The sequence below is a fragment of the Engystomops pustulosus genome, chromosome 7 (genome assembly GCF_040894005.1).
Source record: "Engystomops pustulosus chromosome 7, aEngPut4.maternal, whole genome shotgun sequence".
NCBI classification, from domain to species: Eukaryota; Metazoa; Chordata; class Amphibia; order Anura; family Leptodactylidae; genus Engystomops; species Engystomops pustulosus.
Window position 1 is genome coordinate 33,060,690 of NC_092417.1, and position 18,558 is coordinate 33,079,247.

The 18,558-nt window shown below is 40.8% G+C and overlaps 1 protein-coding gene across 1 annotated transcript in view; it reads right to left on the reverse strand.

Annotated features, from left to right (window-relative positions):
- The window catches only part of COCH (cochlin), a 29,203-nt gene extending 10,850 nt beyond the window's left edge, over positions 1–18,353 (reverse strand). Inside the window, exons 1-6 of the mRNA XM_072115401.1 lie at positions 18,265–18,353; positions 15,714–15,766; positions 14,553–14,597; positions 3,355–3,511; positions 2,334–2,467; positions 1,317–1,382 (exon numbers count right to left, since the gene is read on the reverse strand). Coding sequence (XP_071971502.1) covers positions 1,317–1,382; positions 2,334–2,467; positions 3,355–3,511; positions 14,553–14,597; positions 15,714–15,744 — 433 coding nt within the window. The 5' untranslated portion in view covers positions 15,745–15,766; positions 18,265–18,353. The remainder of the gene's footprint in view (positions 1–1,316; positions 1,383–2,333; positions 2,468–3,354; positions 3,512–14,552; positions 14,598–15,713; positions 15,767–18,264) is intronic.
- Between the last annotated feature and the right edge of the window lie 205 nt (positions 18,354–18,558).

Genomic DNA, 18,558 nt, shown 5'->3' on the forward strand with positions numbered 1-18,558 from the left:
ATATGTCTCCTTTATTCTTTGGGTCAGTACGATCACTGGGATACCAAATTTGTATAGGTTTTATAATGTTTTCATACATTTACAAAAATGAAAACCTTCAGTACGAAAAAAAAATATCTTTATTTTGCCGTCTTCTGGCGCCAATAATTTTTTCATACTTCGGTGTACGGAGCTGTTGGTGGTGTAATTTTTTGCAGCTTTTGATGATATTTTCAATGCTACCATTTTTAGGACTGTGCAACCTTTTGATCACTTTTTATTGAATTTTTTTATATTTTTCAAAATGGCAAACTTTGGGCTTTGGGCTCTATTTTCCGCTACAGGGTTAAATGCAGTGAAAAAACTTTATTATAATTTTGATAGATCAGGCATTTTTGGACGCGGCGGTACCTAATGTGTTTTTTCCTGTTTATTTATATTAATATGACTTCTAAGGAAAAGGGGAGAGGGGATTCAATTTTTTAGGTTTTTATTTAATATACTGTATATATTTTTAAACTTTTTTTATTTTTTACTATTTTTCGCACACCCCCTAGGGTACTTTAACCCTAGGTTGTCTGATTGATCCTACCATATACTGCCATACTACAGTATGGCAGTATATGGGGAGTTTGCACACTATCTATTACAATGTGCAAATCATACATTGTAATAGATAGCCTAAAACATGATAGCCTCAGATCTTTGTGTGACCCAAGGCTATCATGGCTTCATCGTGGAACAACGATACGAGCCAAGATGCCACCGCCCTTTATATCAAAGGGTTAACAACCTTTGATGGCACTGATAGCGGGTGTCAGCGAAGGGTGTTTGCTCCATTGTGAAGCAAACACCCGGTGAGTATGAAAAGGGCTCAGCCCTTGAGTTCGCTTCATACTCCCCCCCTATGCAACAGAACGTACAGTAACGTCTTTTTGCGTTATGGGGTTAAGGGTTCATGCATGGCGATGGCTTTTAAAATAGTACACAACACAGAAGGTGGATTTTTAGGAACTATATCTGGTAGTTTTTCCGCCAGGGTATGATCAGGGAGGAATTGTTTGGTTTGTCTCCAACAGTTGGTCTAGGGCCACATCTTTTTTTGCCACTTAGCTGAGAGGTTGGTGGCCGGTGGAGCTGGGGGTGAGGCTCTCACGCTGTGTGTGTGGTTATGGTTTAAGTGGAGACAATTTTATACTCAAGGGTTCAGGTCAAGCATATGGTACTAAAGGTGTTAGTCAGTTGATTAAACATTCTAAGAATAATTGTGAGGCTAATTATAAACATTCCATATTTCACATCTATACATGAATGGTGGATGTGCAGACAATACTCACATGCAGCAGATGCCTGCTGAGTGGATACAGGTTTTCCAGAGACTTCCATTTGTTGAGTCTTATATCCTATATTAAAAATATAATTGATTACAGGCAGTCCCCGGGTTACGTACAGGATAGGTTCTGTAGGTTTGTTCTTAAGTTAAATTTGTATGTAAGTCAGAACTGTATATTTTATGATTGTAACCCCAGAAAAATTTTTTGGTCCCTGTGACAATTAGGTTTTAAAAATGTTGGGTTGTCATAAGAACCAGAATTAACAATAAAGCTGAATTACAGACGCCTGTGATAACTTTTATAGCTGTTTATTGTAGCCTGGTACAGTCTGGTAAAGTACAGTAAATTACCAACATCCAGAGGTCCGTTTGTAATTAGGGGTTGTCTGTAAGTCGGGTGTTCTTAAGTAGAGTGTTCTTTAGTAGTACTGTATAAATACAGTACATTAACAGTGAGAGTCCTGATTACCCCACCCACAGACTGTAATTGACAGTGAGATTCGTAAATACCCTGCCCACACACAGTGACTGACAGTGAGGGTCCTGATTACTCCGCCCACACACAGTGATTGGCAGAGTCCTGATTTACCCCATGCACACACAGTGATTGACAGTGAGAGTCCTGATTACCCCACCCACACACAGTGATTGACAGTGAGAGTCCTGATTACCCCGCCCACACACAGTGATTGACAGTAAGAGCCCCGATTAGCCCACCCACACACAGTGATTGGCAGTGAGAGTCCTGATTGCCCCGCCCACACACAGTGATTGGCAGTGAGAGTCCTGATTACCCCGCCCACACACAGTGATTGGCAGTGAGAGTCCTGATTACACTGCCCACACACAGTGATTGGCAGTGAGAGTCCTGACTACCACACCCAACCCAAGTATCTTAGGAAAATTAAAATATTCAAGCTAGCAAACAAATGTAACCTCCTAATTTATGTTCATTGCACCTTTTATTTTAGACGTAAAATCTGCATTAAAGTACCAGACACTTACAAGCATTTGTACTTACTGGATACAGAGAAGGAAGTCGACCACCTGCTGAGATACTGGGACTGCACTCCATTTGCATAAGATGATTGATAGCTTTCTCTCCCTGGAAGCCTACGTAAAGACACTGGTCCTCCATTGCTGGGTATCAACCCCCTAGTGAAAGCAAAAAAGAATTCTATTCCATTCATAGATACTTGACAACTTTGTTGAAATTTCTGTTATTAATAATCAGCTCATTTCATCTTTGGACTTCTATGTATTGTAACATCTTTGTTTTTCTTGCTAAGAATATGGAATACAGCAGAGATTTTTATAGTAAAAGTCCTTTGTAACATCTGTGTTCGGTTTCAGCACCATCCTCTGCCCATAAAGTATGTCTGAGTATACTCAGATGAGTGTGATTTTGGTCCTTAGGTTACATTCTGTCCATACTAGTCTGAACACACCTTTATTCCATTCTTAAGTGACTTAGTTGAAGTGCACCACACCCATCTGTCTCCTGTGGATTTTACTCTGGGCTGCAAACAGTTAGTCTTTATGCACACAAGCGTGCTTTATTATTGTGATATGGCTGTGTTCTTTAACAGGACATCTCATATAAGATTTTCCTGCCATTTTAACCTCTGCTTGCTATATTATTTGGAGCTTGCTGGTGTTTATCTTGACTTCTGTATTTTGAATTTCTTGACTCTTTGCCTCTTTACTGTCAATTATGCACTGCATTTCCCTTCTAGTTCTCACCTGTGTTTAGGCTACTCTTCTACGTTTGTATTGTCCTATCTGTGTCTCTGTGTTTGCAGAAAGGGGAGGTTGACCAGTTGTCACCTACCGCTTAGGCTCGGCTGAGAAATTAGGAAAGGACAGCTGGGAAGGGGATTTAGCCTTAGGACTCACTGTCTGTCCTTCCATTGCATCCTAACTGTTCCCTCACCGCAGGAATGGTGCACGAGAGGAGCCAGGTAAGGTTTTTTTCATGATGCAATGCAAAGTTTTGGTTGAATAGTAAAGTGACAATACAGTGGATGATACATCAGTCATACCTGTGAATTGCGGCACCACATATGCTGGATACTGCTGCATAGATTCCGCTTCCATACACAGAGAGATGCTGATCGGTGCACCCCGGAGGGCAGAGCACATGGGCAGACGTGAATTTTAAGTCCGTTGCTCTCATGGTGCAGGTTATAGGTAGCGGAGCTGAATGTAACAGAGAATAGTTATATATTTTGTGACCATACACTTTCTTGTCATTGAATTGTTACCAAGTAGTTCTACAGATAAACTTAGTTCCCAGGTGTGAAACTATTTACAAAGTGCCATTTTTTATGTAGTACCCGTTTTTTTTTTTGTTTTTTTTTTATTCCTCATACAATCCCTAACCCTAAAATAAGATTTTCAATGGTGAAAAAAAATTAATTTGGGCTTTTGGAATTTTTTTTACCTGCTGTGGCATTAACCAATTCAATTATGTGTTAGTATGTGGTGTCACGTTCAGTTTTTCAGATACAGTTTTGGGAGCCAAAAGCAGTTGTGGATGATAATGGTATGAGACAAATAATTGAAAGGAGCTCCTCCTCCTCTAACTTTTACTCCACTCCTAGTTTGGGCATCAAAAACTGAAGGAAATCTACCTTCAGAATCCTTCATGATTAATCAGGGACTCTAGATACAGGCATCTTCTTAAATTGTTATCCACAGCCTCCTTCCTTCTAAAATAAACTTTAAAATTATGCTGAGCCAGGAGGGCTCCGATGGTGTTACCAGAGCTCTGCATCCTGTAGCTTCACAAGATGTTACAATGTGCAGGAGCACTTCTCCCATCGCACTGTGTGAGATTACAGCAGGCAGAGGAAGGGGGGAAGTGCTGAGAGAGCAGGGGGAGGGAGAGATAGGGGAAGAGTCAGTGAAACTACAGCACAGAGGGCCTCTGGAGCCCTTCTGGCTTAGTAGCATGATTTTAAAAGTTCATGTTAGAAGGATGGAGGTCATGGATAACAAATATCAGAAGATTACTACAATCACAGTGCCAGGATCTAGGAGTTAGTGTCCCTGGTTTATCACGCTTGATTCTGATGATAGATTTCCTTTAATTTAAGAAAACTAGCTGATTGATGCGGCTCAAAAGGCTGGGAATACCATAGATCATGATTATGGGACTCTCTGCCATCTGGAGAATGGGGATCCTGTTCTCACTAATGGGTGGCGGGTCAGGACGAACTTGCATTCAGCTTCTCAAGTCAATTGTATGTTAGTGTCGGACATTGCTGAGCACAGCGCTAGGCTATCTCGGGTTCTCGCATTGACAGTCAATTGTAGTGCAAAAGATAGCCAAGTGCTGTGCTTTGCAATTTGCAACATTCCTTTACAATTGAAGGAGTTGCAGAACGAATGCCTGACCTGCTCTACCACCATAGTATGAATGCGACCCAGTGGGGTTCCTGGTGGGGGTCCTGGCCATTGGAGCCTCACCGATCAGCTTGTCATCCTATACATAGGGAATAGTTGAAATAGTTGGTACAACATCTTTAATGTGTTCAAATTATTCTTCAGGACCCCAATATAGACATGACTCCTGTCATGCCTCCATTACATGTGAAACTATGTTAGAAGCAGAAGCTATTTAGCATTCAGATAAGGCAGGACATCCCAGATAAGGGAGGGAAACCCAAAGCTTGTCATAGGTTTTATAAAGTATCCAAGAATGATGACCCTTTTCAATTTATTGCATATCATAAACGGGAAACTGCGGAAAATCATTCACATTGAGCCGTACTAATTTCTTTCTGGATAAAGTCCAGACATTCTGAGACCTTTACATCCCAGTGGTGGGAGTCTTGTGGAAGACGATCAATCAACTTAATTGAGATATTTTTTAATAAAATCTGAATTAACCAGTTCACTCTTAAACCATTTGCGCCAGTGTGTTTTTATAATTTTAGATTGACAAAAAATCTGAATTTGTTAAAGCTTCACCGGGGTATCTGGTCTGGAAAGCTGGACAGGAATTCTTCATTCCCAATGTTAATGAGATTCAGTGAGATTTAGGATTTTGGTTCAACATGAAAATTCAGATAGGGCCTGGGTCTGTTCATACGCACCTAGATGTACATTATAGCAATTGTTTCCCGTAAGATTTCTTCCGTGATTCTCACAACATTGTCTTCAAGCCCAAACAGAAATGTGCTAAGATTTCTGGCTTTTGTTTTTATTGTATTTCCTGTGAATTCCTTAAAGTTTTGGCTATTGCAGCGCCTGCTTGTAGAATATGCTGTTGGATGGACCATATGTTCTGGTCTAAGACCAAATGCTACAGACACGGAAAGTCGAGATATTTTACGGTAAGAATGATGCAAATGTCTAACGATTTTAATTGCTCTCGATCTGAAGTTCTACGTCCTACACATAGGTGGGGCCCACGCATCTTAGATGTCATGTCACACGTATGACAATTTTTTGTTAAATATGGGTTTGAGCAATTGACAAGAAAAAGAGAAAAACTGGATCTAATTGCCAATTTACTGTTAACCCAGAACCAGGTACTTCTATAAAGGGACCACTGCTCCAAACCACCAGCTCTGGCGCAGCCCAATGTCCACCCACTGCCTACAGCTCCCATTGCTGCAGCGGCTAGACCAGGGTGGGAAAGGACCCAGACCATAGCAGAGGCCTGAGGGGCTGTAGCCTTCCCTCACATTAGTTTAATGGTGTTTCCTTACTGATTTTTGGGCGGTTGCTCAAATGCATGTTCCAGGTCTCTTCAGTGGAGGTTGAAAAACAGATGGATGAAAAATTGAGCAAAACAAATTTGTAACTCATCGGTGACATCTGAAAATTCCATCAAAGCGGATATAAAATATCAACAACTGCAGTTTTAATAAAAGTTACATGTAATGTCTAATAATATCTATTTGTTTTAAAGGGAGCCTGTTACAAAGCAAATACAGAGAAAGCTATAGACAGAATGTTATAGAGCAAGAGGAGCTGAGCATTTTGTACATGGTGTCCTATCTGCAGGCAACATGTTATACAACAAGATGAACTGAGCAGATTGTACATAGTGTCCTATCAGCAGGCAGCATGTTATAGAGCAGGAGGAGCTGAGCAGATTGTACATAGTGTCCTATCTGCAGGCAGCATGTTATAGAGCCGGAGGAGCTAAACAGATTGTACATAGTGTCCTATCAGCAGGCAGCATGTTATAGAGCAGGAGGAGCTGAACAGATTGTACATAGTGTCCTATCTGCAGGGAGCATGTTATAGAGCAGGAGGAGCTAAACAGATTGTACATAGTGTCCTATCTACAGGCAGCATGTTATAGAGCAGGAGGAGCTGAGCAGATTGTACATAGTGTCCTATCTGCAGGCAGCATGTTATTATTATAGAGCAAAAGGAGCTGAGCAGCTTGCACATAGTGTCCTATCTGTAGTAAGCATTTTATGGATCAGGAGGAGCTTTGAAGATTGTACATAGTGTCCTGTGTGCAGGCAGCATGTTATAAAGCAGGAGAAAATGAGCATATAGGGTAATTTATCACGACTGGGTACCCCTCTGCTTTCCCCGCCTGTGCACAATGCACTTGAAATGATAAGAGGGTCCTGCCTCTTGGCATATCAGATGCACTGATGAATTGGACCTGGCATAGAACTATGCTGTAACTTGCCCCATGATGGCTTGGGTATAACATGTACTGTTCATTGCAACAGCCTGTAAATTTGCAGCACTGAGGGTGCCTTCAGGTCCCTTCAGGCTCTTTAGCATAATTTTGGGGGGAAGTGTTGAGGAAGCAGATGTAGGGAGGAAAAGCTCCAACACATTGTAACAGCTTGTGAAGCTACAGCCCAGAGGGCCACTGGTAATGCCGCCCAGAGCCCTTTTGGCTTATAAGCATAATTTTAAAAGTTGATTTGAGAATAAAGGGACCATGGATAACAAATACAAGTATATTACCATATCTATGGATCTATGAGGAAGTGCCCCTGGTTTACCATGCTTGATGGTAGATTTCCTTTAAATACAAACATTGCTAAAGTTTATTATGTTTTCTGTGACAAAGTTGGTGACGTCCACTGTTATTAATGAAACAATGAAACAAACTATGTAACTATTAATAGAAGAATGGCAAAACAAAATGCATTGGTAACACTTTGGGTGGACTGGGGGGCACTTCTGTGTGTGATCTCATAGCACAGACCCATTTGAGTAAGAGGACTCTGGTGTGATTCTGGGCGGTAGCCTGGGGTCCAAGCCTTCCAGGGGGCCCATGGCCACCCAAACTGCCCAGCGTGAGGAGAGTCCCCTAGTGAATAAAGACTCTCCCCAGTACACAGCTCTCCAGGGCCAATACCTAACACTGGCTTCAGTCTGCATGGTCTAACCTGCTGCTATCGGTCTCTTGCCCTATACATTTCTAGTAGGAATAACAGGAGAAATTGTGAAAATTCTAAGAAAAGATGGGAAAAAAGCTCGATCTTTCATGTTATGAGAGTCAACACTTGTCTGGGTAACAATATAGGAGGTAGTGAGTGAATACACCGTCTTTCATATGTATTCTGTCACTTCCTCCGTGTGGCTCAGATGCATTGATGGATCTTCTTTCAGAGCGGATACAGACTGTTATTCTTTTATTTTACTCTTTGTCACTTTACTGCTGAGTCTCCTGCAGGGAGCTTCTCCAATGAAAGAGCCCTGTACTGTTTTCTAGATTTATACATTCCTAATTCACTATAAAACATACCCTGGATTTCTTGTGGCCTAAAATAAAAACTCTGTCCTGAAAGGCGGAAGAGAATTACTTTTAAAATGATAGGAAAGGATTGTGTGAAACAAAATGAAAAGTAGCAAAACTTTTAATGTGTTTGATCAAACAGATTCAAACTTTAGAAATTTTATTTATATTTTGAATTGATATTTTAAAATTAAAGGGGCTTTCCAGTATTAAAATATCCTACAGATAGATAATCAGCTACCACCAATTAGCTCCTCGGGGGCGTGCTTTGGTGATGTCATATCCATTGGTCACATGACCTGGTTGCAACACAGTCTCTGTCAATTGAATCTGCAATACTAATCTCCATCACTATTCAGTGTATAGCGCTGTGCATGATAAGCAATTAAAAGAGCTTGTCCAATCTGCAGTATCTTCAAAGACTCATTTTGGTGTCAAATGTCAGATCCAACAATCTATTATTGACGACTAGAGATGAGCGAGTATACTCGTCCGAGTATACCACTCGGTCGAGTATTAGCATACTCGGTCCGGCTCGTTTTTACAGTGTTTACAGTGAATAATAACATATTACACATGTTTACAGATGTTTTCCTTGTAAGAACACAATGAAAGAACACTATTCTTCACTTTTCAGGTGTTCGTGCGTGTCTTCCGCTAAGTTAGGAGATGTTCGGAACATCAGATGTGCGTGCACATCTCCGAACTTATCGGAAGACACGCGCGAACACCTGCAATGTGAAGAATAGAATAAAAACATTAAAAACAGTGAACACAGGACCATTTAAGTGCAAAACACATTGAAAGAACACTATTCCTCACATTCCAGATGTTCTGAACATCTCCTAACTTAGCTGGAGACACGCGCGAACACCTGCAAAGTGAAGAATAGTGTTCGTTCAATGTGTTCTTACAAGGAAAACATCAGTAAACATGTGTAATGTGTTATTCTGCACTGTTCTTTTAATGTTTTCTTTCAGTGAAAAAATGCTCGGGTCTCCCATTGACTTTAATGGGGCTCGTTATTCGAGACGAGCACTCGAGCATCGGGAAAAGTTCGTATCGAATAACGAGCACCCGAGCATTTTAGTGCTCGCTCATCTCTATTGACGACTAAAGATTGATCAAGTTGTTATTCATGGAAAACCTCTTTATTTTAACACTCCATAATTGATTCTCTTTATTGATCATAGGTAAAAATAAACTAAAATTTTAAAACAATAGGTAGTATACTCCTAGAGCCCTAGTGGTTACTACAGGTATTTACACAACAAGTTTCAAATGTCTTGAATTTGCTGGATGGCCCTAATTTTCATAGACAATTCAGGCAAATTTAGGTGAAGCTGTTGGACTGGATTGTACTTGGGCAGTAGGGGCAGAGCTTACTCAACCACAAGCCATAATGGACTTTCCAATCTGGTTTGGGGGTGGGATTGGGAAGGTTGGAGATGATCCAAAGGTGGTGCTTAAACAGTCCCTATTCTACCTATAAAGAATGTAAATATTCTTTATCATTTTACTAGGCTCTGCTTGCTGCCTGTGTGATGTCCTGAACTTATACACATGTGTATCTCCTCTCTTTCTCTCTCTATGTATGTAGGTATATCCAGTGCTTCCCCATTCCATACATCTATGTATATATACATGTAGTGTTTCCAAATTCTAAAAACATCTAGAGCTTTCAAACAAAGGGTCCTGTCTGTATACCATATTATTTGAGGGCACTGCATGTATGAGACATTTGGAGGTACTTCATGCATGTGACATTTGGAGGCACAGTGTGTATGTACAGTGGTGTAACTAGGAGAAGCGGGGCCTCACAGCAGGCTTCTCCATCGGGCCCCTCCCACTTAAAAAATAGACTTATTTGGATACTAACACCTGCAAGTTACAATTACACTTTATACACTCAAGCACACACATATAGAGAATATACACACAAATACAGTGCCATATACAAGCATACACACACACACATATAGTATATACAGACACCATACACTGTATACACATCTATACATCACATATATGTTATATACATATTATGCTGTACATGGTGCAGTATAATATGTATATAATCATGCACATCCTCCACTCTTTAGTGTGTCAAGTCAGATGATGGGGCCCCTTGACCCTGTGGGCCCCAAAGCGGCTGCTATGGCTGCTACCACTGTAGTTACGCCCCTGTGTATGTATCATTTGTAACCACTGCATGTATGTGACATATGGAGGCACTGCGTGTATATATCATTTCTAGGCGCTGCATGTATGTGACATTTGGAGGCACTGCGTGTATATATCATTTGGAGGCAATGCACGTATGTCACATTTGGAGGCACTGCATGTATATATCATTTTGAGGTGCTGCATGTATATGTTATTTGGAGGTGACACAAGGAGGCACTGCGTGTACCGTATTTTTCGGACTATAAGGCGCACAAAAAATCCTTTGATTTTCTCAGAAATCAAAGGTGCGCTTATAGTCCAGTGTGCCTTACATATAAACCGTACTTACAGACAACACCTGCCTTGAACTGTGCACAGGTCTGCCACCTGCTGGTCATTCATCCTTATAATCAGGTGCGCCTTATAGTCCAGTGCGCCTTATGTAAGAACCATACTTACAGACAACAGCTGCCTTGAACTGTGCACAGGTCTCCCACCTGCGGGTCATTCATCCTTATAATCATCTGCGCCCTATAATCCGGTGCGCCTTATATATAAATCTAGATGTTTTAGCAGGCATTTATTGATGGTGCGCCTTATACTCCGGTGTGCCTTATAGTCCAAAAAATACTGTATATTTTATTTGTAGGTGCTGCTTGTATGTGACATTTGGAGGCACTGCATGCATTTATCATTTTGGAGGGGCTTCATGTATACGTCATTTGGAGGTGCTGTATGTATATATCATTTGGAGGTGCTGTATGTATATATCATTTGGAGGTGCTGCATGTATATATCATTTGGAGGTGCTGCATGTATATATCATTTGGAGGCACTGGAAGTATATATTATTTGTAGGTGCTGTATGTAAATATAATTTGGGGGGGGGGAGTTAAAGTTTTCTATGGGGGGGCCCAATCATTTCTAGTTACAACTCTGTAGCCTGTTAGCTATAAAGGAGGTCATGGCCTGTCTTACCTATATGGCATCTTTTCTTGCACTTTCTCATGTCTTACAGTCCTGACCCACCTGCACACTGTGAAACACAAGTATTAATGTTCCAGATTGGGCACATGGAAGCAGTGTCTGCTGCTTCGGGTGTTTGATCACAGATTCTACTTTCTACACATCGTCCATATTCATCGCTATTATATGCACAGGAGCTGGAATTTCTAAGACTGTTGACATTAGCCAGACTCCCCATGGTTCTTGGAAATAATTATTAAACTTCCAAGATGACTTCCATCCTAGGAGAGCAACAGATGGAACCAGTATTAGGAATGGGCATCCGCATGTATTTATCACAATGAATTTTCTTTACATCACTGTGATGCTTAAATATCTAAAATCTAATGGGTGATGATTTCATTCATCCTGCAGGGAAATGGAACGTTTTCCTCTACATGTTACAACTAATTGCTGATCAGTCATATAACAAGAACAACAAGAATGTGTCCATCAGGATTTTTAAAAAAATTATCAATTTTTAATTGATTTCATATATAAATATAGATTTTCATGTTGGTTCATCTATTGTTTATAATTTACAATGTTTTTAGCTAAGCAATGTGTTTAAGGCTAGAAGGTCCAGTTCTGCATAGTAAGAGCTACACTTACCAGGACCAGGATACGGCACTTTGGACTGCGCCCTCCTTATTGCACAGCTAGCACCTCCATGTCCCTCTGCTTAGGCAGCCTGCACTAAATTATTATTTATCCTCCTGGAGTTACATATATAATATATATTTGCTGATTCCTCCTGGGTGGCAGGACCTGCAATGATGTCATCACAAGTCCTGGAGGAAAAATCAGTATGTTTAGTCCACACGAGTTTCATTGAGTGGATTTAATTATTGGTCCTGCACCAAACTCAACTCGTCAGCAAAGGGGGCGTCGTCTATCAAAAAGGGGGTACGCTCAGGCATAAAATAATGAGTAGAACTTTCTACTAAAAGTAGAACTCAACAGTCTAAAGGCTTCATTTACACGGATGTGTGTCCACCCCCTCCCGTATATATGCCCCCCATACGTTCATGTGAATGCAGCCTAATACTGTGAAAGATTCATTATCAAAATGATGAATCTAGTGCAGCATTAGACTAGTGTTGTGAGATCACAAAACTCTGGCCATCAACCAAACATAGAGAAAGGATCATGTAGAATTCTAGGCCGTATACAGAGAAGACATTACATTTAACTCCACCCACAGACCAATTAAAGAGAAGAGATCACTTCATGCAGAGATCTCCTTCTCACACAGCCTATACCCCACTGCTCCCACAGCCAGCATCCCAGTGTTTTACTACCTCTCACACAGCCAGCATCCCAGTTTTTTTCTACCTCTCACACAGCCAGCATCCCCATGACCTTTTTTCCCTCACACAGCTTTGACCCCCTTGTCCTTCTCCATCTTAACCCTATCACAACCTGCCAACATAAATACTCGTCATCCGTAAAATAGAGTATGGGGAGGGCTGCATAAATAAATAAGTAAAATCATTAACATGTAAGGTATTGTATTGTATAATATAAAATACATAAATGTCTAAATCACATCTTTTTCGCTGTATGGCTCCAAATAAAATGTTAATAAAAAGTGATTAAAAGGTCGAAAGTAGTACAATTGTCAAAATGGTATCAATGAAAACGTCATCCCATCCCACAAACAATGAAACCTTACACAGCTCCATAAACTGAAGTATAAAAAAGTTACCGCTGTCATTATGTGGTGATGCAATGCTTTTTTTTAATGCAAGGGGTTTGATTTATTTTTTTTTTTAAAGATACTAAGAAACAACTAATCTACATAACTTTTCTGTGATCATATTGACCGGAAGAATAAAGGAGAGGTGTCATCTTGACCGCACATTGAAAGCCATAAAAATAAAGCCCATCAGAATAAGGCACAACTGTGTTTTTTCTTTGCTAATTTCACCACATTTGGAACTTTTTCCAGCTTCCCAGTACATGGCACAGAATATTAAATGGTGTTACTAGATAGTACAATTTGTCTTGCAAATAGATTTGTAAATGTGAAAATCAAAAAGATACGGCATGGGGAAGGAGCGAGTGAAAAGTGGAAACTCAAAAGAACTACAAAACTTTGCCTTAAAGTGGTTAGCAGCACCTCTTTCTACTCCCACATTTAGAACCTCTCACATGTCAACACCGCCATGTGCTCCTTCTCCTTATGCAGCCTGCAGGCTGAATTATTCTCCAGGAGGAAATGGCATTTAAAGGAAACCTACCACATAGTAGATATGGTAGGTGTAAGCTGCAAATACCGAGCACCAGCTCAGGGTGAGCTGGTGCCGGAGCTTACTTTCGTTAGTGCCCTAAACCGCTGTATCGTGGTTTAAACACTTTTTAATCTTTATAGCTGAAGCAGCTTCAGCGCACCTAGCGCATGTGATGTCACCGGCACTTATGTAGGCGCTCGCACGGTCTCGCGCTTGGTGCGCCAAAGCTGCTTCAGATATAAAGATTAAAAAGTGTTTAAACCGCGATACAGCGGTTTAGGACACTAACGAAAATAAGCTCCGGCACCAGCTCACCCTGAGCTGGTGCTTGGTATTTGCATCTTACACCTACCACTTCAAGTGTTAGGTTTCCTTTAAAGATACACATCTGCTTTTTCCTTGTAGGCTGCAGGACCTGTGTTGATGTCATTGCAGGTCCTGGATGATATTTCAGCTTGTTTCACAGAAATTACATCAGATTTTTTTAGCTATGCCTGCTCAAAATCTGCATAGGATGCAAAAGTGCAGCATATATGATCCTGCTTCCTGCTCAGTATACGCTCAAGTGCTCGTACGCTTTGGGTGTTTCCACAGTAACGTATCTGTCCATGTATATACAGTTAGGGCACTCAGGGGACACCCGTAACATAAGCATCAGAAAATCACTGGCTAGTGCCAGTTTTTGCTCCTCCTCCTGATTTCAGACAGAAGTAGCAGCACCGGAGGACATATACCACTGTTTGAGGTGAATTAACATTGGTGCTCCTTCACCGGGCCTTCTGACTATAACTGTTCAGGGAACATACAAAGTCTAGTTCAGGGAAGCTATAAAGATGATACAAATTTCTCCTTCTTTCTACTGTATTGGCGTCCTCAGGACACCAATACAATTGAAATCCGTGACAGAGCAGGGAGCAATAATTTACATTGGGATATGCTGAGAATTCCAGGCCTATCCTCACAGCGGAGATGTAAAACATGATCTGAAAGCAGCCTAACAAGGAAACTTCAGCGAGAATTTGATTTGTGAAAAATATGTTTATTTATATTAAATATCAATCAATTTTAGACGTGACTGCAGTATCACTAGAAAATTCACCAAACTTACATTCTCCAGAGGAAGTGTCCGCTGTCGTTGACTGCATCAGAATGCCTAAAAATAGGAATTTGTTTGTTAAAGATATCATTTTTTTAAAGTATAAGAGTACATTCATACAGCCGTATGCCTGCCCCACTGCATCCAGCATACCGCTGTGCGATGGAGAGGAGGAGGAGGTGACCCCTCCCCCCACCATAGAAAATAGTGGCGCACGGCCGCAGACACGGGGAAAGATAAAGCATGCTCTATCTTTTCGCTGTGTGCGGAGCGGATCAGTGCCACACATGTGTAGCACTTTCCCCCCGCCAGGCCGTCATTGCCGTCTATGGGGACGTATATGCGGCTGCAAATTTGCGGCCGCATATTCATCCCCCCAGACGGCCATGTGAATGAGGCCTTAGTCAGACATACAGTTTTCTTTATGAGGGACCTCAATCACTTACATAAATGCATACAAAAAAAAAAATCATAAAGGCAATACAACTAGGGTAGAGGTGGCAAACCTTTGGCACGGGTGCCAGAGGTGACACTCAGAGCCCTCTCTGTGGACACCTAGCACAGATTGCACCAGACAGGACTCGAGGCCTCCTCTTGTAGTCCCAGACAGCCCAGGATGTGCCATGTTGAGCGTTTTTTTTTTTAAAACAGAACTGCAATAGGAGCGAGGAGGTGTGGAGAGAGGTGAATTAACATTGGTGCTCCTTCACCGGGCCTTCTGACTATAACTGTTCAGGGAACATACAAAGTCTAGTTCAGGGAAGCTATAAAGATGATACAAATTTCTCCTTCTTTCTACTGTATTGGCGTCCTCAGGAAACAAATACGATTGAAACGTTTGACAGAGCAGGGAGCAATAATTTACTGCTTATATTTCTGTATTGTCTCATTGTAAAAAATGGGTGTATTTTGGTTTTGTAGTTTGGCCACTTGGCCTCTGGAAGGGTCACTTGGGGAGCAGTTACTAGAATATCCAAATAATCTGAGACGTCCTCAGTGCAGGGTTATTTAGATTGGTACAGGTTTTATTCATTTTGGCAGTCGCAGGGCCCGGCTGTAATATATGTGCATATAGAGCCCTGCTGAGAGTGTCCTAGTCAGGAATTTAATAGATATACTGTATACTCTCCCTGATCCCCCCCCCCAATTTATTTTTATTTTTATTGAACCTACCAAAAATCACCAGTGCAGAGATGAAATGCATCCTGATTATGAGTGTAGAAATCCTGAAAGAAAAGAGGGACACCATTAGGCAACTTAAAGTGACATAGAGATATTTAAGATATATGTGATTTATAGAATGTATCTATTACAATATATACAGGTGTATATGCAATGTACAAATGTTTCACAATGTTGTGTTATTTAAAGAGGACATTACATTTTAAAAGTAATTACATTATTCCCCATGTAGTAACAATTTGTCTCCTTTCTTGGACATCTGCATTATTACTGTCCCTCTACTATTACTCCTGGAAATTCAGGGATAAATAGACAACTGGGTGTTAGCATTCTTCTTGTCCGCTATGTCCCTACACACAGTCAGCAGTGAGAGACAGGGTCAGAGTGTTTGGGAACATTGCCCTCCTCCCGTAAAATGATAACTTTCAATTGTCAATATTTAATACAGACATGCCTGAAGATCTGATTTATTAAAGGGGTTGTTCACTTTTTGTTAGAAGCACCTAACTACCACCGAGATAATTGGTGATCTGCTAGGGAATACTGCAGTTGGGGTTCTATTTTTTACAGTGCCTCTGCAGGATACATAAGGCATTACACAATTGGCTGTATGCTGCATGGTCTCTCCAGGTCCTCCAGATTGAAGGACGCTCTTTCTGGTTACCTCCTACCATTGCAGATACATAGTTTTTTTTTCTTAAATTAGACTTCAAATGTCACTAATAGTGGATTTAGTAAACTCTGAAGAGTGTGCTATGGAAATACTTACTTATCCTACTACATAGTGCAATGGGAGTGTACAAATGAACCTGTATTTGGGTAAATTTGCACAGGGTAATTGCAGCTCATAAAATCCGTGAATTTTATTAAACCCAAAAACAGAATATTTACAAAATTAGGGTAAATTGTACTATATAACTGCTTCTCTGACCTTTTGTTAGATATTTATTGTAATAAGGACACATTTTGTGAATTATTAAGGAACATGTAAACATTTTGGAACAAAATATTGGTGCAAAGTAAGCCAGCGAGGATACGGTATATGGAAGATTGTCTAAAGGGCGTATTCCATCCACATCTGCAGGAAGGGTCCAGAAGTTGGAGTCTCTGCGGGGCACTTATCCATTTTGGCACATGGCCCTTTGTTTTTGGCGCATGATTTGTGTTATAATTTTCAATGGGATGTTAGTTTGCAGCGCAATGAAGTGGCGCAGGACCGAAAAGGGTAAGAACTGTCTCCACATTCATGAAGGTGAAATTGAACTCCGTAGACCAGCTCTTAGCAGGTCTAATTGTGCGCCAAAAAAGTGTTGGAAAACTAGATGCACAGGAAAAGTGTTGGATTCCTAAATGGCGCCTCTAATTGAGCGTCAAATAAAGAAAAGCACCAACATTGTGGCGCAGACACGTAATAAATAGGGTGCAACAGGCGCAGCAAGGGAAAAAAACGCCAATTTTCTGAAAGTGAATAATGAATTACCCGCCCTTCCCCCCCCAAGTGTACAGAGATGTGAGATACACATACAGGCGGGAACAATGGTCTCCATGGGAGGGAGTAGCTTCATTTAACAAATTAAGCAAAATTTAAGAAAAATGTTTAGCACATTTCCCGCCCCCCCCAACCAATATAAAAAATGATCTTAAATGACGGTTACGCTGTGTTATGTATCATCACTCTATGCAAAAACGATAAAGAAAATGTTTACATTGCGCAGAATGAAAGGACTTTAACCATTTGTTACTGTCAATGAAAGAGCTTCACTTCTGACTACCCAACAATTTAACCCTTTTTGTGTTCCCAAACTTATTTATATGATTTAAGTAAATCTAGTGTATGCATGTGGGGAAACTAGACGGTCATGGAATGATGTGAGAGCGTTTTCAGTACTGTACACTGTATAGGTGTAAGCTTACAGCCTGCAGATTGGTTACAGAAGTATCTGCTACTGTCCCATACAAGAAATCCATGCCCCTGCTGCAGCAACATTCCCATCCAGATCTATAGGGGTGGAATAATAACTCTATAGACAATGGAACAAATCTGCTGCGTGCGAAGAGCAACTAGAAGTAACCAGTAAGTAATTTCATATTTACAACATGTTTTAGTTGTGAAATACAATTGTACATAGAAAAAACTTCTTTTCCATAAAGAGGGGGTTCCGCTTTTCTAATCTTTTTTAGGGTCCATTGCTTTAAAAAAATAACCCAGATTCCCTTTGTTACATCTGATCATCACACTGGACACTTTGCACAGTATATAACATACCACTTGTACCCCAGTCTATGCAATAAAGCTAAAATATCAGCAGACAAAGAGGGCAAGCAAATATCTGGATATCATGGAGCAATGAATGACATTAGATAAGTAGTAAAGTGTCTGTACATTTTACCAACTCAGTAAAATATACAAATCCAGAGGCAGTAATGACTAATCCCACCTGGGTAGTAAAAACGAGTTTGCAATAGAACCGTATGTGTTCTGTATGCAAGTCCAGTCACCTCCGTCTTACGTACCCAGGACAATGTGGGAGCACAGACTCACCTGATGATGGAGATGCAGGGTGTATACGGTCTGTAGTGTTCGGGACAGTCCTGACTGATGTGTATTATTTGTGCCGTATGTGTGCTACTTATAAGAACATCAGGACCACAGTGAGGAGGGCTTGCAGGGGGAGGCACTAAGACGGGGCGGAGGTGAAGAAGGTGTTCTGCACCCCTCTAAAAATATTTTAGAAAACGTTAACTCAATTCTGCATTGAACTGTACAATGTAGATTAATATAGTATATATGTAGCACTGTATGTTAGCAGAGAGCTATATGTCTGGATATAATTAC